We start from the raw sequence: 23,202 nt of genomic DNA, 5'->3' as shown, positions 1-23,202 counted from the left end.
AAATTTTAAAGCATGCTTATAATTAAGAATATTTCTTACGGCAAATTTTTAAATTTTCAGTTAATTTATCTTTTACTACTATTAATGTATATATAAATTGAAAGGTTTATTTCATTAAATTACCATAGAATGCCGAATTAATTTCGAAACAAGGTAGATCAATAGGTATCGATGTTCCAAAACAAAATGTGACTGTTGAACAATTTTACGTATATGTATTTAAGTTTTTACTTTTTAGGTATTGTTGGTTTGTATCATCATAAACTTTGGACAACATTTAGTATTTTCACGGACTTAAAATTTGGTTGCAAAAACCATAAATTTAGATCTTGTAATGAATTTGATACTAATTCAATTTTAATCCACTACAAAACATATGTTCATGATTTTTGTGAACAAATGTTAAGTTCATAAATAAATAGTATAGCAAATTCGGCCGTGATTTTATCAACTACTAACTAGTATATCATTCTTGGTCATTTCCTACACAAAAAATTATACTTTCAATGAGTATTAATTTCATTTTTTTTTCTCATATTGTATGTAACTAAATTTTTTATTTAGTTTAGCGTAAGATTTCAGATCCAAATAATCTCTTATTTTTATCTATTCAACATCACTTGATATATTTATTAAGTGAGACTCAGACTCAATAAAAGTACTCTCATCAATTTTCATGAACAAAATTTATCATAACAGAGACACAAGTCTTCTCACAATTCGAGTGAGATCGGTTAGATATTTTATATATAATGAAAGAAATATAAAGAAGCTATACATATATTTTACATACACAGGCATGGAGAGCTTTCACCTCAAAGATTTTTCACCTCAGTGAAACTCAACTATGAGAGAGAAACTCAACTATGAGAGAGAAACTCTCCAACCAGCCAAAACCCTTTACAAAACTGAATCAGGTCAACACAACACATTTTTCTTTTCAAGAATCAAGAATCTATACTTACATACATGTGTGTGTATCAATTGTGTTGCCTTGCTGGAGAAGAATGGCCACTGGCCACTACTGAGTATTTCCTGTGCAGTCTCCCCTTGAGCTGCCTGATCTTGGCGTCAACCCTCGCCGAGAACCCGATCTTCGTCTTCTGCCGCGCCTTGGACCTCTCCCGGCTCCACATGCGCCCGTCCTCGATGTCCTTCTTGTAGTACTTGATCTCCTGGATGATGTGGTGGTCCAACGGGTTCAGCGACCTCTGGAACGAGATGTGGACAAAGTACGGGAGGTTGCACACGACCGTGACCAGGAGGGTCGAGGACCAGTAGATCGGGGCTGGGGCGAGGATCTCGAGGAGGATCCTGAACGCGTTCACATCGAGGGCGTGCCGCAGCTCTCCGTAGACGAGGAGGAAGAGGTACCACGTGGCTATGCTGGCGACGATGAGGACGTGCTGGATCCACGTGAAGTGGCTCATCGTCAGCACGATCTGGACGTTGACGGCCCAGAGCACGGAGGTCATCATGGCGGTCCCGACGGCCGTCATGTCGGCCGTCTGGCCACTGGCGCGGAAAGCTTGGTCGTAGAAGATGATGATGTTGAGGAAGAAGATGATGAGGGAGGCGTAGAGACCGTTCGCCATCCACCCGAATATCCTCAGCCAGTCGAAGAATAGGTTTTTCGGGCCTTGCTGATACAAAGCTGGGAACTGCCACAAGCAAAGTTTGTTTCAAACAGCAGCGTCCAGATAGAGAAAAAACTAGTCAGTGCAAGGATATTGCTAACCTGCAAGCATACTTCAGAGTCCACATCTTGTTCGAAAACACCGAGTGAAATGACGGGCAACGAAGTGAGAACGACGTTGAATAGCAGCATGTACCAGTCGTCGTACACTGACTGCCCAGAAAAACCAGCAAACATCTCGAAATAGAAGATTGTGAGGCCAAACGCGATATTCTTGTAAAAGAAGTAGCAAATCTGCAACAGAAAATTGCAGTCTAGTTAGAACTAATCAAATGAAAAACTGAGTTAACTTTATTACTATTACTTACCATTTGAGCAATCCTTTTGTAACACCAATGTCCATGTACTACCAGAAGCCTCTCAAGAAACCGAAACTCGGCAATGGCAAAGTCACTAGCCATCACAGCCTGCCAGTAACTGATACTATTAGTTGGCCAGTTCCGAATCATATGTATGCAATATGCACGCGTGATTGATCACACGAGATATGGTTTTGTTTGCAAGTAAATACAACATAGGGCACATAAATCTCTTTATGTGAAATGTATTGTAACGAATCAAGATCTACAGTGAGAATGATTCATCACCAACCTGCATTCCTTCACATCCACTGATGCCAACTCCAATGTCAGCTTCTTGAATCATGCCAACGTCGTTTGCACCATCACCAATTGCTAATGTTATTTTCCCAGTTCCTTCTTTTACTAATCTGGTTACCTAAGTATACATATATGATAGGTGTCAAATGATAGGAAGATAACTTGAAATCATAAGCCAACAGACTGAATAGCCCATTGATGTAAACCTTTGAGAGTATACTTGAAGTATCTTACAAGAGCTTTCTGCTTAGGGGAGACTCGGCAGCATATGACCGAAGCACATTCAACAGCTAACCTCAAAAATATCTGCTTCAAGTCATCCTCCAGTGCATATGCTAGAGTCTTTCCATCGATGATCAATGCATATGCAGCATTAGGATCCTTTTCTTGCTTTACCATTTGGAAACCATCGGTAATTTGCTTTAAGATTCCCTCCTCTACAGAAGAACTCTAGGAAAATTCCAATAATAAGAGCAGCACAACAGAGTTAGATTAGCTTCACCAAATATAATTTCAGCATCCATAGATTCCATCCTACAGGGAACTACCTCGTTGGACTCAAAAACTTCAGGATTGACTGCTATACAAATTTGCTTCATTCCTTGCCGAAGCAAACTACAAGAAAATCTGCATTGCACCAGCACTAATTTTAGTTTCAGCTTCTAAAAGATTTAGACTTGCAGAATTACCATGAATAGGTACAGCCAACACACCCTATATTAATTGCAGTTTCCATCTTATCACCTGTCAGAACCCAAATCTTCAAACCAGCTAGTGCAAGTTTGTCGATGCACTGAGGCACCTAGAGAGAAATGATAAGGAATAAGTAAATGGAGTTCCAAAATTGCAATGTAACGAGCATAAGCAATGACAGGTTATATGACATACTCCTTTCTGTAATTTGTCCTCCACAGCAGTTGCACCAACAAGTATCAAGTCCCTTTCCATCATATCAGACACCCGCTCCAGATTTGCCTCCCTATCACTACCGAATGAGGTTTTTGCTCTGCTGAATTCATCATTCCAAGCATTATACTCCGCCTCATCGAGTTTCTTGTAAGCTATTGCAAGAGTCCGCAGTCCGGCCTCCCCGTAATCGCTCAAATGTTTTGTGGTAACATCCAAATACTCTTTCCCGCCATTCGCTAAGCGTTCGAAGATGATGCTGTATCATACAAATTCTTTAAATACAAGAGCGAAGAGATTTTGAAGGTAGTAGCCCAATAAACACGAAACAGTAGCAAAAGAATCAGACCTGTCAGCTCCTTTGCAGAAGAGAAGAATCTGATCATTTTCATCCCTAACGATTACAGACATTCGCTTCCTCTTGCTAGTGAAGTCCAACAAATTTAGAAGTTTGTACTCCCTGAAATCAGAGGTAAATAGTACAAGACACACATCACAACCTGGTCAAAGATAGAACAAATCATCCACGCAGAAGTTAGAGATAATTGCCCATTATCTCACCTTTCAACAGGGTCCTCATAGGAAGGGTATCTCTCGCGTACATGTACACCCGACTGTGTTCTTTTACTTAACTCAAAACCAAATTCTCTGGCAGCAACAAGAAATGCACCTTCATCAGGTGATTCTGCTTCATATGTATAGATTCCAGTCTCTTCGTTTTGCTCTGGAATTGCACTGTGACAAACCGATAGTATTCGGAAAAATAGCAAGATGTCATCAGCAGTCGACTCGTTAAACCAATTCCCGGACATGAGGCGGTTATCCTCAAAGCCAAACCCCTTTATCGGCAGCCTAAGCATGTCATCTTTCGCAGTAACAACAGTCTCCAATTGGATTTCCGATTTCACAAATTCTTGACTTTTATCTGCCGATTGAGACATTCCGCTTTGACCCTGACCATCCATATCCCTCACCATCTAGTTCCGCAGCAGCAAGTTCGACATCACTAGGACGAGTGCCATATGCAATGCCAGCAATCGAGCATTTAATGAAATCCATTTGGTTGCATGTTAAGGTTCCGGTTTTATCTGATAGGATTGTATCAACTTGACCTAATTCCTCATTCAAGTTTGACGTCCGAGCCTGAGCTGGAGTTCCGGTCTCTTCATCAAACATATGGATATCCTTGTTTATGAAGTGTGCTTGGAGGACTTTTACAACCTCAATTGACACATAAAGAGATATCGGTATCAAGTACCCGTACAACATAAGAGCAGTAACCAGGTGATAAAACCCTGATTGCAGCGGTTGCTGAGGATCATATAGATGTTCATGGTCCGGAACCTGTAAATACCACCAGTTTGGCAAATCATATTTCGTCTTCATAATAAAACCGATGGAACTCATGACTGACATGACCACCAAAACAATGAAAAGGATGTAAATTATCTTGTCCATTTGTTTCTCGATTGTACTCCTCTTAGAAGGAGATTTCGTGGAGTTCTGCATAACTTTGCTATCATGACCAGTGAATACAACTACTCCATATACATAGGCCGTATTCCGAAGCTTCGAGTCTCGAAGGAGTATTTGACTTGGATCGATGGGATACACCTTACAATCATATTCCATTTTCCCCACAAAAGTGTAAAGACTGGAGTTTGGATCCTCACATTTGATGGTTCCACTGAAATCCTTCAAAGAAGAATCATCCTCAATGTTCTGTGTTACCTCGAGGGCTCGTTTCACTTTCAAATTCGTCTCTCCATCTAAATTCATAGTCTCTACGTAACAAATCCCGTCTTCGTAACTGGAAGATAAAAAAAGCAGATCAGCAGGGAAGAACTGATCCTTTTCTACTTTCACTACATCTCCTACCCGAATCTTCATCCACGGCTTAGGACCAAAAGTACCATCTTGCTTGTGCACAGACGCTTTCCTTAAGTTAACCTTCATGTCTTGCACAAACCGGCGCCAATCTTCCATAGCTTCCTTAGCCATACTCAGCCCCACAACAAAGACCAAAGGAGCAATCACGCTCAGAGGAGCAAAAGGTGTCACAGGAGTCAGCGACAACGCTGCAGCCAGGAGAAAGTACAAATTGGCAACGCGTCTGAATTGTTCAAATACTGCCTTGGGAATAAATGTTATGAAATTGTACTTGGTGGTGGATATGTAATTCGTGCAATACTTGAGCGGTTTTATCTCGTGCAGATATGGCTGGTTGCACTGAACAACTCGCGAGTAACCAGGCCCTTCGACAGGAAGGCAGGTTGTTTCTTCTTCGTCGGAAGTGCGTGGCCTGCGGCAGGTAGCAAATGTGTAAAGGCTGCTCCTGCGGAACTTTGCCCTGATTCTCCCCCGGGCCATTTTCTAACTATTTCAAAGTGAATCCTCCTTAGCTTTCTGAGGGAATCTCACAAACAAAACCAGCAGCACTTGCCCATTTAAGGCAAGTGAAAGGCTTTCTTATGCAAGCATCATTCTTCATGGCAAATTGACTTGCCCGCCTCAAAATTTTCCAAAACCCTAGAATATTTGAATCGGTGGATCCTAGCAATGCACCACCTAAAACAAAATTAATGCAGAAAATAGCTCAAACTAACATCATCATTTGCATAGCTAAACAAAGCCATATTACTATCCACGCCTAAATGACTAGATTCCAATTAAATAACATGATTAATGCATATATCATCACAAAATCACCAAACTCAAATTGAACAATTGAAAAACAAATCACACAAAATCAGCTGGAAATCAATAAATTGACGACGCATATCCCTTCAAATACCAAACGAATCATAGCATGGTAACGGAAAACAACGCAATTAACAAGATTTTGACAGGCAAAATTCCAGCTAAAAAACTATCACTCCAGCTCCAAAAATCAAATCAAACGTAAACCGATATTTCACATTCTCAATTTCTTCATCACGCCGAAACAAATCACACAATTCCCGCGCATAAAATAACGGTATTTTTGGCAAATTCATCTGATTTTACCTGAGCAAAAAATGATGAAAACGGAAATGGAGGCAAACTCAGATGGAATATCAGCTGAGGGGTGGCGCGGTGGAGAGAGATAGCGAGAAGGAAGAGGGTCGGAAAGGAGAGATTGGGAGAGTTTTTAGAGAGAGATGCGAGAAAATTGTGTCTCTGAATCCTGTTTTTTTCTCTCTAAAGTTCTTCGTGTTTCTCTCTCATTACTCTGTGAATTTTTCATCGCAAAATAAAACGGGAAATTTAGAGTAATAATGTTATTTATTTGTAATTATTTCGAATTTGAGTAATTAATTTTAAATTTAATAATATTGGTAAGAATTATTGTGTTACTTAAAGCAGTTGTATCTGATACTTGTCACTATCAATCCGATAAGATAGACACTATCAATCCGATAATAGCAAAACAATAAATAAAAGAGTCTTCATATTTATAGTCTTGCATTTCATTGTCGCAGCTGGCATTCTTGCACTACTATTATGGCTATCTATAGCCTGAGATGGGATCGTGAGATAGTACCTGAGAGTGAACCAAATGAAATACTTCTAATTTCAAAATTGTTTTTCCAATTTTGTGTGCTTATAATGCTATTTATAGGTGACCAATTAATTATTGTGCATTTTTATTCATTTCTAAGATATTGATATTAATTATGGCATGATCACAACCCACGTGCTACTGATTATTTTAATTTGATAATTACTTTCTTATTTTGAAAAATAAAATTAGAGATATAAAATTTAATGAGCATGCATATTTTTTACTCCCCTGTCCCACAAGAATATGAATTTTTGTTGGACACTGATTCGAATGTTACAATTAGTAAAGTAAAAGATAAGAAAAAGAATAAGAAAAAGTACTCCCTCCGTTTCTTCATAGTTGAGGCGAAACTTTTCAGCACGGAGTTTTAGAAATAAATGTTGGGTGTGTTAAATAAATAGATAAAAAGGTAAGAGAGATGAAAAGGTAGAGAGAATAAAGTATAAAGTGAATAAAGTAGAGAGAAAAAAGTAAGAAAGAGAAAAAAGTTACCATATATGGAAATGACTCAACTATAAAGAAACTTCCCGAAATAGAAAAATGACTCAACTATGAAGAAACGGAGGGAGTAATTATTTATAGTAATTAATTATAGTAATTAATTACAAAAGCTAAACCCTAAACCCTAGAAAAACCCGATATGATTATTCTTTCTTATTCCATTACTCTATCAACATATACTTTTTCTTATGTCTATTTCATTAGTATAATATCGACACAGTATATAATTTAAGTATATTTATAGTATTTAAAAATTAATTATTTTTCCTCCTTGTTGTTTGGAAATTTGGCACAAAGTTTAAGAATAACATATTAAGTGAATGATGAATAAAATAGAAAAGAATAAAATAAGAGAATTAAAGAGAGAATAAAGTAAGTGAAAAGATTATCTTTTTCAAAAATATAAATGACTCTATTAGGTTATAACTTTACAAAATAGAAAAATGACTCAATAATATGAATGAAACGGATGAAACGTCAAAACTAGTTGAAAATATATACTCAGGAATTCAAACAAATGGCTAATTGCCTTAAAAATCATGAACTTTCACAAAAGTTTGGTTTTTCCCGTGAACTATAAATGTTGCGTAAAAAATCATGAACTTTACTTCCGTGTGCTGATTTCCCGTGTTGGGTATTCCGGCTAAGATGACGATATTGATGCTGACGTGGACGATGAGTTGACTGCTGAGATGGATTTTTTCAATAAACAAAAGCATTACTTATTATACTTATCTCCCAAATCCCAAAATTGACAATGAATTGAAACACAACGCAAACGAATTGGCAAACCCATCTTATGCGCTCAAGTGCTCCCATCTTCAGCGGTGGTGACGGCGACGACGAGGGCTACGACAACGACGGGGAGGACTACAGAATCCGATGGCGCGACGAAATCGCGATTTGATTGAAGACGAAATCACGATGGGATGGAGGAATTACAGCTGGAGAAGGAGGACAGGATGGAGAATTACAGATGGAGGAAGAGGACGAGATGAAGTATTGCAGATGGAGGAGGAGGAATCACAATGAGATGGAGGAATTGCAGCTGGAGGAGGAGGAATCGCGATGGAGGAATTGCATATTGGACTTCACGATGGGAGGAAGAAATTGAAGAAGAATCATATACCCTATATGATTAATTTTAATTTTTTAACAAAAACTACACAAAACGACGTCGTTTTATGCGTGTAAAAACGACGTCGTTTTGTGTATTGACAACTCCGGTAGCCACGTAGGATAAGTTTTGGCTGGAAATATACCGAGTCGGGTCTTACGGGAAATTTACACAACCCGATAAAGTTCATGATTTTTTGCGCAACATTTATATTTCACGGGAAAAATCAAACTTTCATGAAAGTACATGATTTTTAAGGCAATTAGGCCTTCAAACAAAAATCATAGTACTACTATAAATCATATTGATGGTTTATAACATGACACTTATTTCTCTATGTAATATTCATTTTTTTAATCAGTAATATAAATGATTAATGAATGAAAATGTCAAGATATTTAAATTTGGAGGGGTTGACGGGCCTTTGACCCAATAGCATATAAGAAATTGGCCGTTTTTTTTTTAAAATCTAAATCCGGCCCAATAAATAAATTAATACTTAAAAATAATAATAATCGTCTCACCCTCTCTCAAAATCTTCTTCTCAAAATCTCCGGCGAAATTCACCGATCCACAGCCACTACCGCCGCCGCAGCCCCTGTTCTCTCCCCCAATTCACTCGCGCCAGCACTACAGCTCACCGCTGCTGCCACCGTGGACTTGTGCACGCCGCTCTCTTCTCCGCTCAGCAATATCAAAAAGCCCTAGTTCTATTTGTTCATCAGGTCAACTTCTTATTCAATTGTGTTACATCTTCTTCTCTAGCCGCTTATTGAGATTGTTAATCAGCTCTTTCAATAGATCGTTACTAGTAATTTGGATTTGTTGAATTAAATGCGGAACTTTCAGTGGAAATGGTGTTTACGGTGTTTGAAGCTTATAATGAATTGAATAACCGCAAAAATAGTTTGTGAATCTGTGTGGAAGACTCACTACTCTATGCTGTAACTCTTAATAAATACTCCATCAATTATCAATAGAAGGAATTTTGTAGATTAGGGCAGCGCATAGATTTGATTGGAACTACTAGAAGATTTGAAATTGAATAATCATTATATGCTGAAAGCTTTTGTGAATGAGAAAGATGCGAGCATTTCATTTATTTGGAGATGAGTTGGGATAAAAATTTGTTATAGCAATGGATTTTCTGGAAAATGCTAGTGATGAGATGGATGTATGTGATTAGTATGATCATGAAATGCTGACGAGAAAAAAACCTAGTCTGTCTGAGTTTGCAAATGCCTATGTTTTTGGAGAGGATAACTAATGGTGTGGTGAAATTGGCTTTAGAAGCTTAAATTGAATGAGATAGTCATGACTCGTGATAACTGCTAGGTTTCAATGTCTTTCATTGGTGGAACTGATCAGAAATTAGCTAATCTTCTTCCTGAATATGGCAAACATCTGGTTGTCCTATCTTCTTTTTTTACGATCCAGTTGCATATAGTAGTTTATTCTTTGTTTTTGTGTGGTTGAGGTATAAATTATTGGATTGTTTGAATCTATTTGTATGATCAATAGTAAGCACGCATTGTTTCTTTTTCTTTTCGATCTTGAGAATCATGTTGTCAATCTTCAGGTTATCACATTTTCAATACTGTTTTTTTGTGGAACCAAAATAGGTGATTGTAGGTTCAAGTTAAATTGCCGGACTGTAGATTGAATGTTTGTGTGCGTGTGTGTTGGTTTAAGTCCCACCTCTTCACTATCGTTCATTTACTAAATGGAACCGTTTCTTGCTTGCCTATATGAAAGCATGAACTAGTGTTTTTTTATAAAAGACTTCACCTGAGCTCTTGGCTAATGGACTGTTGAGATCTCAAAACAAGTGACCCAACCTAATCATTGCTTCTACTACTGGGCAATGCTGACTCAAAGAAAGACTGCCTGTACCCACTTATGCTATTGATTTTCACACACGAGTATTTTGGTCGAATTAGACACGTTCATGTTTGTAATACAAAATGATTATATATTCTCCTCCCTTCCCTTGAAAAAGTAATAGCTATTTATTCTTGTCCATGCTGAGTATTCTATACATGCTAGATGATCCTGGATGGTTACTAACATTTCTTTGATCTTTGGATAATAGTATGGCCAGGGCTGAAGGTGACATCAAAGAACCAATGAACGAGCAAGCCATCGCAAATGTATATGCTTCCATGAGAAATGAAATCAACCAATTCTACTCCAAGATCACCGAGCTGGAAATGGAGGTCAGCGAGCACTCCCTTGTGATCAATGCCATAAAACCACTCGATCCGTCAAGGCGGTGCTACCGGATGATTGGAGGCGTCCTTGTTGAGAGAACAATCAGAGAAGTTCTGCCAGCTGTGCAGAGGAATAAGGAAGGTCTTGAAGAGGTGATTGCTCGGCTCAATGAAGCGTCCGAGAAGAAGAAAAAGGACCTGGCCGAATTCGAGTCCAAGTACAAAATCAGAATCCGGAAGGGCGATGGTGAAATGAAGGATGAGAGTAAGAAGGAAGGGAACGCGCAGGGCGTCCTCGTTGGCCCTGCCGGATCGAATTAATTGCAGTTGAAGGTTATATGCTTCTGTATCTAGTGATTGAAATTTGAAACCTTTTAAGTTGATAAATTTTTCTATGTTTTTTTGATGGGCATGTAAAAATTAATTAGACTCACAATTAACTGAAAAATAAAAAAAAATTAGAGACCACCCATATATCTTAAATGGGCCTGATTAGAAGTTTGGGCTAATGGCCTTCTGAACTTTGGATTTTCAGCCCACCTTCAACCTGAAATTCCAACTATACCCCTGCAAATTTAGTGACAAAATTACGTTACATACTTTCAAACCATGCAAAATTTAGCAGGTTACGTTTTCATTACGATTCCATCAAAAAAGAATTAGTAGTAGTTGCTACTAAGACAATAGCCATTGTACTACTTCACTTAGTAAGAAGCTTCAATTTAATTCTTTGGTAGGACCACAGAAATTTCCATCTAAGTCAATATAAATAGTATTATTATGATTGCAGAATTGATGTATCATTAACAGCACAATCATTTTTTTCTATCATAAACCCAGGGGTAGTTTTGGAAATTGGAGCTATGGACGATTGATTGCCTCTCTCTTTAACTTCCATTTATGTGTTGTGATTTGGGCCCTTTATTTTAAAATTTTAACATTTCTTGCTCAATTTTGGAAATGCATTTATCTTATAGTTGCATGGTTTATTTGTTCTCTTCACAATGATGTACTCCATGCATGTCACTATCACTAAGTTTGATTTTTATATATCAAAGAAAAAAAGTATATCATGTAAATAGATTTAAAAATACATAAGACCATTAATTTATTTTTGAATTTTAAAAAGAAATAAGTATATAGGAGTATTAACTTTTTTTGGAAAAATGTCAGACCTATATTTTCTTTCTAGGGGATAAATTTCAGTCTGTATTCTCATCCTAGACTCGATTATGGTTCTATGAGCATTGTATGATTTTATTATGACTTGAAAATGACATAAATTCCATTTCCTTGTCTTCATATATTTTGAATGTTTTTTCCGAATATCCATAAAATGAATTCAATGGGGACCAAAAAACACCTTGGCTAACAAACATATAGTATATTCAAAACATGGCACAATAATCACTAATCATCATTATACTTTTTGTTTTAATTTGGCATCATTCTTGATGATGATCCCATTTAATGTGAAACCATTAAGGAAAAAAGCAGAGTATAATGTGGTCCTCATCCCTAATCAATACTCCATATTTTTCTCCTTCCACAATTCAAGTCTTATTGCGGTATTTAATCTAATTAATTTTCACTCAAAAAGTCCATTTGTAGTCTGCTGATTTATTTTCAACTATTGCAAATTCCATACCCTAAAAGGAAATTTTTTAAAAAATAAAATAAACTTTTTGTTTCTTGTTTCGATCACATTCCAAACAGTTCCATAGACAAAAACATATACACAACACACACACATATACATATATGAATCTTGATGGGAAAGTACAAAATTGAATGCTGTGATGAGTATATTTAAATGGCAAAAATTCCTAAACGAAATCCCTTCTTTTCATGTATCACATCTCTGCTAGATTCCTTAGCTAAATTTTTTTTATTCTGCAAATTAAAATATCAGAAAAATGATGAATACTTGCCAAAATTTCTTCATAAATGGAGCTACAAAAAGATTCCTCATCACAAGAATTTTTATTCTCATGATTACAATAAAAAGGACAGTCACTTTTAAACCTTAAAACCAAGAAACAAGGTAGAACTGAAGTAAGAAGACATCTGCTGTATTTTTGGAGGGAGAATACATAGATGGACCACCTTGTACAACATAGACATACTTATGCATTTTGTAAGAAATCACCACTTATTTTGTGGCTAGCTTTTGGAGAGTAGCAAGTTATAAATCTAGCTTTTTTGTGGTGTTGTACAAGGAATGATTATAATTTCAAAATTGGAGCCAATGTAGAAAATTTAAATTTCAAGTCCCTTTGTCCATAGAGGTGAAGCCATTTGCAACGTCGTATTTTATTCACTTCTTGAGCATACACTAACTCCAACATGTAAGAGTACGTCACTCATTGCCTAATTATAGCCTGCCACGTGGCTTTATTCTAGTACTACTTCTTAGTGCTCAATGGTTGTGGGCAGTGTTCAACGTTGTGGATGTCCTGATAAATCTACACAATATCTTATCATTTTAAGTCAAACAAACCAAACGAGACCTTAATGCAAAACCAACCACATTTCCCCCAAAGATCCCTTCCGATCATCCCTCATTTTATGTATACTATTGCATTCAATGTATTTCAAGTAATACACATCCAAATCTCTCTCTCTCTCTCTCTCTTAGCTATGTCTATGTGTGAGAAGAAGACTATTTAGGTAAGTAACACACACTGAAACACACATAGACACACATATATATGTGTGTGTATGTATACATAGATACGCAGACAAACTGCATGGATGGCTAAGCCAATTTCACAGCCCACAAACCCTCACTATAAAACATCTTCAACGGTTCTTAGCAGCTTTTTCACCTCAAATTCACACTCTCTCTTCTCTAGTCTCTCTCTCCACTTAAATTCCTTCTGCACTGTCAGGGAGTTCGGAGCAATTAAGGATACAAATGTCAAATCACAGCTGCTGCAATAAACAGAAAGTGAAGAGAGGGCTTTGGTCCCCCGAGGAAGATGAGAAGCTCATCAACTACATCTCCACCTACGGCCACGGCTGCTGGAGCACCGTTCCTAGACTCGCAGGTCTCTCTCTCTCTCATGGCATTTCATGTGAGAGATGATGATTTAATTCATGTGTGTTTTTGCAGGATTGCAAAGATGTGGAAAAAGCTGTAGGTTGAGATGGATCAACTACCTAAGGCCTGATCTCAAGAGAGGCAATTTCACCCCACAAGAAGCTGCCCTCATCATTGAGCTCCACAGACTCTTAGGCAACAGGTCTTAATCCTCATCTTCTCTTCTAAAATGATGATTTACGTAGACATTTTGGAAAAGTTGAGAATTTTTTCACAAAAAATTAGGATTAGCCTCTTGATTGAAGTGGAAAAGGGATAAAAATCGAATCTTTTTGTGTTTGGTGTAGATGGGCTCAAATAGCGAAGCATCTACCGGGAAGAACAGACAATGAGGTGAAGAATTTCTGGAACTCGAGCATCAAGAAGAAGATCATGGCACATCACAACATGTCCTCAGCATTAATCTCTTCTTCCTCAAATCTCATGAGCGATTACATGGGCAACAATCTCATAATCGCAAATAATCCCCAAATCGACCATACAAACCCTAATTCCCAATTTGAGCCTTTGATGAATTACGCCCCCAATTTAGCCCTAATTCACCACGCCCCAATTTCGCTCGATTCCGAGCTCCACTCATGGCCGATCACATGCAATCAAGCTGTGAAACAGGATCACGGCGCTGCCGCGTTCGGATTCGACGGTTACGATCATGATTCGGGGCTGCTGGATGCGCTGATGCCGGAGCTAGCTGAGATGGCGAAAGGGTTTGAATTTGGGGTTTCTGCAAATGCTGGTGATGTTATGCAAGATGGGCTTGATTCGGGCTTCGGGCCGCTCTATCCCAACCATATCAAGAACATATCGTCTCTCATGGCCTCGTTCGTACCTCCGCCGCCGCCCTCCGCCGCGTCGCTGCCGCCGCTGCCGGGATGTTTTGCTTCATTTGAGATGGGGAATTAACCAATGAAGCTAATAATTTTTTAAAAAATTGTTATTATGGTTGTATTGAATTGTTTAATGATTTTCGTAATTTATTGTTCATAATTATGTGTCAATTTATGTGTTGAATTAATAGTTATTTTCTGCAGATGTTTCGTAAAACTGTTTCAAATATTTTTTTGAAATTCGGTGGTTAATTATACATATGATATAAATTGAGTGATTAATAAATTTACAAATTTGTAATGAGGATATGTAAATTTATTGTTTCAAGAATTGTCTTTTAAAACAAAAATATAAATTTGTGCACGTTGTAATGTACCTTTAATAAGCATGCATAAAGAATGTACTATAAATGTATGGAGCACAAAACTAGAAAAAATGGAATGTATAAAAAGAAATTCGTTTGGATTTAAAGTGCACTCTGAAAATGGTGATGTTATTTTATGAATATAATATGGATATAAATAGGGAGAAAAATTTATGCTAGATATCTTACAAGAATAATATAATTGTGAACATCACTCTAATTTAATCTCATATATTATTATTTGATAATATCTCAAAAAATATTGTTGACATTATTAATTGTATAAATTATGTGTAAAATCAAAATATGATTTTACTTTACGTTAATTAAAAAATTGTTGACATTATTAATTGTATAAATTATGTGAAAATTTTGTAGTTCAAATTTGTTTCACTTTACCCTAATTAAAAAATTTGCCAAATGACATTCAGTTTAAAACTCTTAATCAGACAGATAGGAAAATGTAGGACCCAACTATTTTTTCTCATCTTCAATACTTAAAAGTCAACTAAAACCCGTGCCGGGTCAAAATGACCCGAATTATCCGGGACGGATGGAGTAATTAAGTTGACCCCAACATCACATTATTACATAGTAATACAAGGCAAAACATTCAAAACCCCTTTGAAATAGCAACTACTACTATAAACAGCTTAATGACAATATGCATGTAACAGCTCATTTGACACACAGAAATAAGTGATCATTATTCCCACTTTACAAATCTCCAAATTTTCATAATTACAAAAACCAATCACCAGATTACTAATTGCACAAAATTAGATACAGCAAACAACCAACATCAAAAAGCATGTTAAGCAAATTAGTAATCTAATTTTGGACTTAAATGTCAAAACATCACCACTAAATGTAAGAAAAATTCAGTAACTAAAAACCCTATTCTTTCTGGTAAAGCAGAGTTTATACAACAAACCAATACGTACACCAACCTCAAAAAAAACCAGAATTTGAGGATAAAACCCAAAAAAAAAAAAACAAAATCAAGAAACCAAAAAAACCAACCTATGATCCATTTTTGAGTAACTGTTAAAAATAATGGGAAAGAAACTAAGTTTCTGCAGAAGAAATGAGGGGAAAAAATAAATTAATACTGCCACATGGTATTAGAAAAATACATGTGACAGATGATCAAGCTTGAGGCTTCAAAATGTACAGATAAGTTCCGACAGCTCGTCTTCCTATTGTCCCGCTAGTACTGCAGAGCTTATCCAGTTCAAAGCTGCAGCATCGGTCTCTGAATCCACGGAGGCATAGAATGGAGTGAGTGAAACCTGTTTCGAGAAATGCAGAAACCGTTAGCTCCCAATAGTCCGATTCTATCACTGTTGGAAGAGATTTTGCAAGAAAACGTAGCAAGGCCAAACTTACAAAGCCATTCTCAACCGCCCTGAAATCCAGATCCTCACCGTCTTCCTTGTTGTCCTTGTGGAGCATCTGAACAATAACATAGTCGAGTCATTCATCGAGCCAATCAACAGATCATTTCTTAGTATAAGAATATGGGAAACAAGAACTAGTTTGTATGATATCCAGACCTATGTGGCACATGATTCGAATTAGCTAAAGTAAAGATTAGTTTTTTATAAGCCAATTAATAGATCTTTTCAAGAAAGTGAATCGATAAAGGTTAGGCTAGGGAACTCATTCTAAAGATCACTAATCATGAGTTTAAAGCATAGAAAAGACTAATGACAGCGCTACACTTTCTATATCCGAACACATAAAATTTTACCTCTGCGCGGAAATACTTGACTGTCCTTTTGAATTCAGATTTCTCTGATGCACCAACTGATTCAACGACCTCGATATCCTTTTTCTGAGTGGTCAGACGCCGAGCAGCACCCTGGGGATGAAAGCATCAAAGTAATTATCACATTGCACACTAGTAAAAGATAAACAACATATTTGAATGTCTAAAGATGACTCACAGCAGCAGATGCATCACGGCTGAGTTGGGCAATATTCAATCCCATGGGTGGCTGACCACCAGCGAAACGTGCAGTAGCCTGTGCCCTGGTGTTTGAAACGGCTTGCCAGTTAAGGTTGGACCTCCACTGGCTTCTCTTGGTGACTTTGATTCCCTGTTGAAATAATATTGCAATGATGCGTATATTTTGTACTCAAACAAATGATTCAATCAGTTTTCACTGTAAAACAGAACATAGTCATCAAAGTAATGCAAAATATAAGAAGTCAAGAACTATTCACATGAGCTGCAAAAGACCGATTTTTTCTCAATCCCATAATGAAAAACTTCGAATCAACAACTTTCTCAAATGGTTTAGAGTAGCAAAAGGATCATGTATATTAGCACCCAACATCAATCCATTGTGCTTCATTTGGGCCCATTTATAAACTCTAAAACGCTACGGTGATTAAGACATCACACAATGAACCAAGTCTGTTGACGCCAAGTATCAAAAATCGAACATAGCATTAAGAATAGAAATACTTTCGCAACTATTTCAGTAACACTTCATCCCAGCAAGCTTTATATTTTATGAAAGAAACAATTAACCAAGTAATGCTGATATAACTAACAGTTCAATGACGATATAATTTCAGCATGATCGAGCACCTTAATAATCTGTCCTATTGCATACACAGTCCTAGTTTTTGTCACCTATGAAATGAAATGGATAAGATACTAATACTGAACCTTGTTTGCAGAGGGTGCTCTCGGAAGTTCCAAGTCCAACGAGAAGCCTTTAGGAAAAAACCCCTTCTCGATATCTCTCATGGCTGCCTTTATTATTGGTAAGCACACAGCGACAGCATCCTTGAAGTCACTTTCCTGACTTTCATCCTGCCTGCAATAGTTTGCTATCTAAGCAACACACACTCGGGAAGTGAAATCACAAACTACTTGCAAGGACAAGAACAAACCAGTTAAGCGATATAGAAATGGACGGCACACCACAAACCAGTGCTTCCCTAGCTCCAGCAACGACGCTCGAATAAAACCTAGATTACCAGATTATCCTTTTAGCAATGGTTCTCACAAAATCAACGGAACACAAAAGATTGAGTACAACAACAGCAACTTACATGTGGTGTCCACAGCTCGAACCCTTGTTGATACCACTTATCACCTACACGAAAGAAACAAGATGACATCTTTGGAGAGCCAAGCAACACCTAAATAACAAAACTGACATCCTTAGTTAAAATTCAAACAAACATACCAAAAGAGGCTTAGTCCATGAAAACAGTGCACCGGACAATGCTAGCGACACACAATCCACCGGAGTTCCTGAAAGTCGCATACAGCACAACGGTTGATTCAATACCACACAACACATAACTCAGATACAATCAACATACAAACAAATCAAACCGCACCAGAAATTTCATAAGCAGTGGCTCCCTTAACCTTAACTGAGTTCACCTCAATAGTCTCCTTAAGCGACACCGAATGCGCCGACGTCGTTTTATCCCTACATTTGCCCTCTAGAAAGATCAGCAAAACCTCCAAAAATCAACATAGCATAAAAAGGAGATGTCTTTCTAGGACACATCAATTCCACCCCCAAATAATAATGGAAAACGCAAAGATCATTCAATCAAATTGAAACAAATTCATGGTGCACTGAATCAAAAATTGCATCAACATAGAGAGAAGGATGATTAATTACGATTGAGGGGCAATGACATTGACATTGTAAGCGCCTTCGGAGACGAGAGCATCGAGGAGAAAAGAGAGCCCGGGAGATTCGATTCCGTCGCTGTTGGTGACGAAAATCACGGGCTTCGAGGAGTCATCGTCGCCCTCGGAGGAGAAGGCGGGGGCCGAATCGTCGTCGGCCTTGGACGAAACGGCGTCGTCTTCGTCCGGCTTGCGATTTGCGAGAGCTTGCTGGAGATTGGAGACGAGGCCGGGAGGGAGGAAGTTGTTCTTCAGCGCAGGAGTTGTCATTTTCAGAGTGAAAAGAGAAAAGGGGAGTGGAATCTGAGTGGAATTATTGCGATGGTGATGATGAAGAAAGCGGGATAGGATTGGGAAAGGTGGATTTGAAAATCAAAGCTACTGTATTGAGAGAGGGAGAGAGATAATGAGGAAAGGGGAGAGAGAGGGAGCGCGATTCAAACGGTGGTATTTGCAGAGAAGGGAACTGAGGGATTTGAGGGCTGCCATTGGCGCGTGGTGAGCAATCGCTTGAGGAGGTGGTTGGGATTTAATTGAAGAATTCGATTGTAAAAAAAAAATGATAAATAATTATTAGTAGTAGGAGTATTAATATTTATATTGCTAAATGATCAATTTTTAGAGAGAGCTTAAGATAATACTCCCTGCGTCCAGCAATAGTAGTCCCATTTTTCCAAGGCACGGGTTTTAAGAAAGTTTTGGAGTGTGTAATAAATGGTGTGTGATAGTGGAATTTGGGACCCACCTCAATTGTGTTAAAATATTTTATTCCATGTTGGAAGTTTTATTGGTATGAGATGAAAGTGCCAAATTTGGCTTTGTCTACCAAAACTAAAGAAGCTGCCAAATTTTTTTTTTGGAGTTTTTATGTGTTGAGTTTCACGGACAGAAAGAAAGAAAGAAAAACTGAATTTAAAAATTACACAAACATTAACAAAATGCTTTCAAATGCTAATTCATCACATTCATTTCAAATCTGTTCAAAATACACTTCCAAAAGTGCTAAAAATACAAGGAGGGAACTGAAATGTTCAAATTTTCCTCTACAAAAAGTTTGAGGGAAATTTGAATTCCAAAAGGTACAACTCCAAACATCAGCTATAAATACACCACCTACACTCATTTAAGACACTCTTACCAACCCCAAAATCTGAGAAACTCCAAAAAAACTCCCTTAGTTTATGTAAATTTAAATCCCTCGGAGAAATTTCATCATATGGATGGATAATGGGTAGAGGCAAACCAAACACTTGAACAGCAACATCAAGAACAATGTGGTTCAGTTTCTACTCAAGCACAACCATGATGGAGTACTTGCAAGAGGGGCTGTAATGGAGGCAGCAGAGACATTTGAGGTCAGTAGGAAGACCGTGTACAGGCTATGGAAGGCAGCCAAGGAGCAGATGCAAAGGGGAGAACCTGCAAGCATGGAAGGAAAGATTAAAGGATACACACATGCTGACATATTACAACTTAATGAAGAAAAGGTTAGAAACTTATCTATTCTTGAGAGAGCTTCATTGAGAACAATGGCTGTCAAATTGAATGTTAGCAAGAGCACAGTAGGTGTATGGGTGAAGCAAGGTAAATTAAGGCCACATACGAATGCAATCAAACCTTCCCTCACTAATATGAATAAGCTAGCAAGAGTTAGATGGAGTCTTAGTCAACTTCAGCCACAAATTACTCAAGGTAGAGTTCAATATCAGAGCATGCACAATGTAGTGCATATAGATGAAAAATGGTTCTATATGACCAAGGCATCAGACAGGTACTACCTTTTGCCGGATGAGGATGAGCCATATAGATCATGCAAATCCAAGAGATTCATCACCAAAGTTATGTTTATGTGTGCTGTCAGTAGACCACATTTTGGTATGGATGGGCAGGCAACTTATGATGGTAAGGTGGGAATATTTCCCTTCACTGAAGTACTGCCAGCACAGAGGAAGTCAAAGAACAGGCCCAGAGGGACCATGGAAACCAAGCCATTACATTCAGTCACAAAGGAAGTGATGAGAGACTGCCTTATCAACAAGGTATGCAACTTTTTCCATTCTATCAGATCTTAAAAACTCAACAAAGATCATCATTTAGCTATGTTATTGTTATTCATGCCAGATTATACCTGCAATTAAGGCCAAGTGGCCAATTTGGGCAAGCAAAGACATCTACATTCAGCAAGATAATGCAACCCCACACATAACAGCTATGGATCCAGAATTTCAGGCTGTTGCCAACTCAGATGGATTTAAAATCCAACTGATTTGTCAACCACCTAATTCCCCTGACACTAACATCTTAGACTTGCGATTTTTTAGAGCAATTCAGTCACTGCAGTATGAGAAACCATGCAGCACTGTGGATGAACTTGTGGGGAATGTGTGTAGCTCTTTTGCAGAGCTTTCACCACAAACTCTCAATAAAGTTTTCCTAAGCTTGCAGGCTTGCCTCACTGAAATCCTACAGTGCAGGGGTGGAAATGGCTACAAAGTTCCTCACATCAACAAGGATAGGCTACAAAGAACTGTTGGATTGCCTAAAGTGCTGGAAGTGGAGGAGGATCTTGTGAGAGAGGTGCTGCATTACTTACAAATGCCAGAGAACAATGATGGGTCAATGTATGATATTGGCCCTCTGTCAAATGCATTCAGCAAGATAATGCAACCCCACACATAACAGCTATGGATCCAGAATTTCAGGCTGTTGCCAACTCAGATGGATTTAAAATCCAACTGATTTGTCAACCACCTAATTCCCCTGACACTAACATCTTAAACTTGGGATTTTTTAGAGCAATTCAGTCACTGCAGTATGAGAAACCATGCAGCATTGTGGATGAACTTGTGGGGAATGTGTGTAGCTCTTTTGCAGAGCTTTCACCACAAACTCTCAATAAAGTTTTCCTAAGCTTGCAGGCTTGCCTCACTGAAATCCTACAGTGCAGGGGTGGAAATGGCTACAAAGTTCCTCACATCAACAAGGATAGGCTACAAAGAACTGTTGGATTGCCTAAAGTGCTGGAAGTGGAGGAGGATCTTGTGAGAGAGGTGTTGCATTACTTACAAATGCCAGAGAACAATGATGGGTCAATGTATGATATTGGCCCTCTGTCAAATGCATTTGGCTTCTAAGTAAGCCAAAGTGATGGTTATGAAATAGGGTGGACTGATCTTTTTGGTGTGTTGGTCAGGCCATAGTCTTTATGGAATAGGGTAGTCTGATTTTTTTGGTGTGTTGGTCAGCCCCTATTATTTTTTGGGTTAGGGTCTGATGTTTTTGTTTTTTTGGTGTATAGAAATAGTGCAAACCTAATGTGATGCACATATGCAGGATGATGCTATAAGACCCTCAGAAAAATTTCATCATAGGGAATGGACACAAGCCTCCAAACCTAATCAAGGGGTGGCTTTTCACACAATATAAGCACCACAATTCACCACAGCACCACCCAATAACAAATTGCAGCAAGTATAGCAACAATAAACCATCATAAACATCCCTCAGAAAATTTTCAGCATAGGGAACCAATAAAAGCCTCCAAACCTAATCAAGGGGTGGCTTTTCACACAATATAAGCACCACAATTCACCACAGCACCACCCAACAACAAATTGCAGCAAGTATAGCAACAATAAACCATCATAAACATCCCTCAGAAAATTTTCAGCATAGGGAACCAATAAAAGCCTCCAAACCTAATCAAGGGGTGGCTTTTCACACAATATAAGCACCACAATCACCACAGCACCACCCAACAACAAATTGCAGCAAGTATAGCAACAATAAACCATCATAAACATCCCTCAGAGCCATTCAGCATACAAATAAGCACCACAATTGGATTAATCAGCCCAACATCAGAAATTTCAGCATATAGCAGTAGAATGCACAAATTCCAGCAACCAACAACAAATTCCAGAGCGACCATCAGTCAAACATTACTAATTCCAGCATATAGGGCAAGATTAAGCCTCCTAACCCAAAAGGGGGTGGCTAAATCAACACAAAAAAATACTGTAACCCTAAATACAAACCAAGTCAGAATCTCCGAACCCTAGATAGGGGGTGATTCTTACAAAACTCACAATATTAGAGAAGATCTTTCATGTCGGGCAAGAGAATCAGGAGGAACTCCTTGAACCACTCCTCTTCCTCAACAGGACGCCGCCGCCTCTTCACCCGCGGAGTTTCAGGTACCACAGTGGAGTCGGGACTCTCATAACCCGGCGTATCAGGGACGATAAGCTCCGAATCGAGCATGGTCTCCGGCGTATCAGGGACGATAAGCTCCGAATCGAGTATAGCTTCCAGATCTGGGGTTTCAAGGAACATAGAGGGCTGAGAATCGGTCCACGGAGGGACTTCCACCATCGGCGTTTCAGGAACTACGGTGGACATCGAATCGGCCGAATCTAGCCCATAGATGGGGGATAGGGTTTCAGAGGGTACATAATCCATTTAGGCTAGAGTGGGGAAGAGGAGGAGGCGGCGATTGGGAGGAGGAAGAGGAGGCGGCGTCGAATTAGGGTTTCAACAGAGCGAATTTTGGTGAGCGAGAGAGAGAGGGAGAGTTGTGTTGATGTTAGTGAGCGAGAGAGTGAGAATTTTGGTGAGCGAGAGAGTGAGTATTGGTGATTTTAGGGATAGATAGAGTGAGAGAGATG

General features: G+C 38.4%; 5 protein-coding genes across 5 annotated transcripts; 3 read left to right on the top strand and 2 right to left on the bottom strand.

The window, feature by feature from the left end:
* Window positions 1–710: 710 nt before the first annotated feature.
* On the bottom strand, window positions 711–6,419 carry LOC125207474 (probable phospholipid-transporting ATPase 4). The gene is given in 12 exon segments (XM_048106839.1): window positions 711–1,661; window positions 1,739–1,930; window positions 2,005–2,103; window positions 2,288–2,413; window positions 2,530–2,745; window positions 2,844–2,922; window positions 3,009–3,097; window positions 3,184–3,460; window positions 3,551–3,661; window positions 3,763–4,178; window positions 4,180–5,769; window positions 6,208–6,419. Coding segments are annotated over 11 exon segments (3,678 nt in total). The 5' UTR covers window positions 5,572–5,769; window positions 6,208–6,419; the 3' UTR covers window positions 711–980.
* A 2,462-nt stretch (window positions 6,420–8,881) lies between these two features.
* LOC125203731 (probable prefoldin subunit 2) lies at window positions 8,882–10,919 on the top strand. The gene is made up of 2 exons (XM_048102153.1): window positions 8,882–9,088; window positions 10,456–10,919. The coding sequence occupies exon 2, from the start codon at window positions 10,457–10,459 to the stop codon at window positions 10,892–10,894; it is 438 nt and encodes a 145-aa protein (XP_047958110.1). The 5' UTR covers window positions 8,882–9,088; window position 10,456; the 3' UTR covers window positions 10,895–10,919.
* Window positions 10,920–13,465: 2,546 nt separating this feature from the next.
* LOC125208416 (transcription factor MYB26-like) lies at window positions 13,466–14,604 on the top strand. Its single transcript, XM_048108022.1, has 3 exons — window positions 13,466–13,623; window positions 13,689–13,818; window positions 13,964–14,604. Exons 1-3 carry the CDS (start codon window positions 13,491–13,493, stop codon window positions 14,577–14,579), a joined length of 879 nt encoding a protein of 292 aa, XP_047963979.1. The 5' UTR covers window positions 13,466–13,490; the 3' UTR covers window positions 14,580–14,604.
* Window positions 14,605–15,737: 1,133 nt separating this feature from the next.
* LOC125205279 (5'-nucleotidase SurE-like) lies at window positions 15,738–19,035 on the bottom strand. The gene is made up of 10 exons (XM_048104117.1): window positions 18,525–19,035; window positions 18,232–18,326; window positions 18,075–18,142; window positions 17,938–17,981; window positions 17,776–17,853; window positions 17,549–17,699; window positions 16,818–16,970; window positions 16,622–16,732; window positions 16,258–16,323; window positions 15,738–16,160 (listed from the first exon to the last, which is right to left on the bottom strand). The coding sequence occupies exons 1-10, from the start codon at window positions 18,803–18,805 to the stop codon at window positions 16,068–16,070; spliced, it is 1,140 nt and encodes a 379-aa protein (XP_047960074.1). The 5' UTR covers window positions 18,806–19,035; the 3' UTR covers window positions 15,738–16,067.
* Window positions 19,036–19,866: 831 nt separating this feature from the next.
* On the top strand, window positions 19,867–21,214 carry LOC125206959. Its single transcript, XM_048106172.1, has 2 exons — window positions 19,867–20,574; window positions 20,657–21,214. Exons 1-2 carry the CDS (start codon window positions 19,867–19,869, stop codon window positions 21,212–21,214), a joined length of 1,266 nt encoding a protein of 421 aa, XP_047962129.1.
* The last annotated feature ends 1,988 nt before the right edge of the window (window positions 21,215–23,202 follow it).

Source organism: Salvia hispanica, chromosome 2 (assembly GCF_023119035.1).
Source record: "Salvia hispanica cultivar TCC Black 2014 chromosome 2, UniMelb_Shisp_WGS_1.0, whole genome shotgun sequence".
NCBI classification, from domain to species: Eukaryota; Viridiplantae; Streptophyta; class Magnoliopsida; order Lamiales; family Lamiaceae; genus Salvia; species Salvia hispanica.
The sequence above is the reverse complement of the archived record's forward strand: the minus strand, read 5'-3'. Positions and strand labels throughout refer to the sequence as shown.

What these genes read in the sequence shown, in the direction of transcription:
- LOC125203731 (XM_048102153.1), top strand. Translation starts at nt 10,457, where the DNA reads ATGGCCAGGGCTGAAGGTGACATCAAAGAACCAATGAACGAGCAAGCC.
- LOC125208416 (XM_048108022.1), top strand. Translation starts at nt 13,491, where the DNA reads ATGTCAAATCACAGCTGCTGCAATAAACAGAAAGTGAAGAGAGGGCTT. An exon ending in CACCGTTCCTAGACTCGCAG is followed by an intron (nt 13,624 to 13,688) that starts GTCTCTCTCTCT and finishes GTGTTTTTGCAG; the next exon opens with GATTGCAAAGATGTGGAAAA. An exon ending in CACAGACTCTTAGGCAACAG is followed by an intron (nt 13,819 to 13,963) that starts GTCTTAATCCTC and finishes TGTTTGGTGTAG; the next exon opens with ATGGGCTCAAATAGCGAAGC.
- LOC125205279 (XM_048104117.1), bottom strand. Translation starts at nt 18,805, where the DNA reads ATGACAACTCCTGCGCTGAAGAACAACTTCCTCCCTCCCGGCCTCGTC. An exon ending in AATGTCATTGCCCCTCAATC is followed by an intron (nt 18,327 to 18,524) that starts GTAATTAATCAT and finishes GGGCAAATGTAG; the next exon opens with GGATAAAACGACGTCGGCGC. An exon ending in ATTTCTATATCGCTTAACTG is followed by an intron (nt 17,700 to 17,775) that starts GTTTGTTCTTGT and finishes AAACTATTGCAG; the next exon opens with GCAGGATGAAAGTCAGGAAA.
- LOC125206959 (XM_048106172.1), top strand. Translation starts at nt 19,867, where the DNA reads ATGGAGGCAGCAGAGACATTTGAGGTCAGTAGGAAGACCGTGTACAGG. An exon ending in GAGACTGCCTTATCAACAAG is followed by an intron (nt 20,575 to 20,656) that starts GTATGCAACTTT and finishes TATTCATGCCAG; the next exon opens with ATTATACCTGCAATTAAGGC.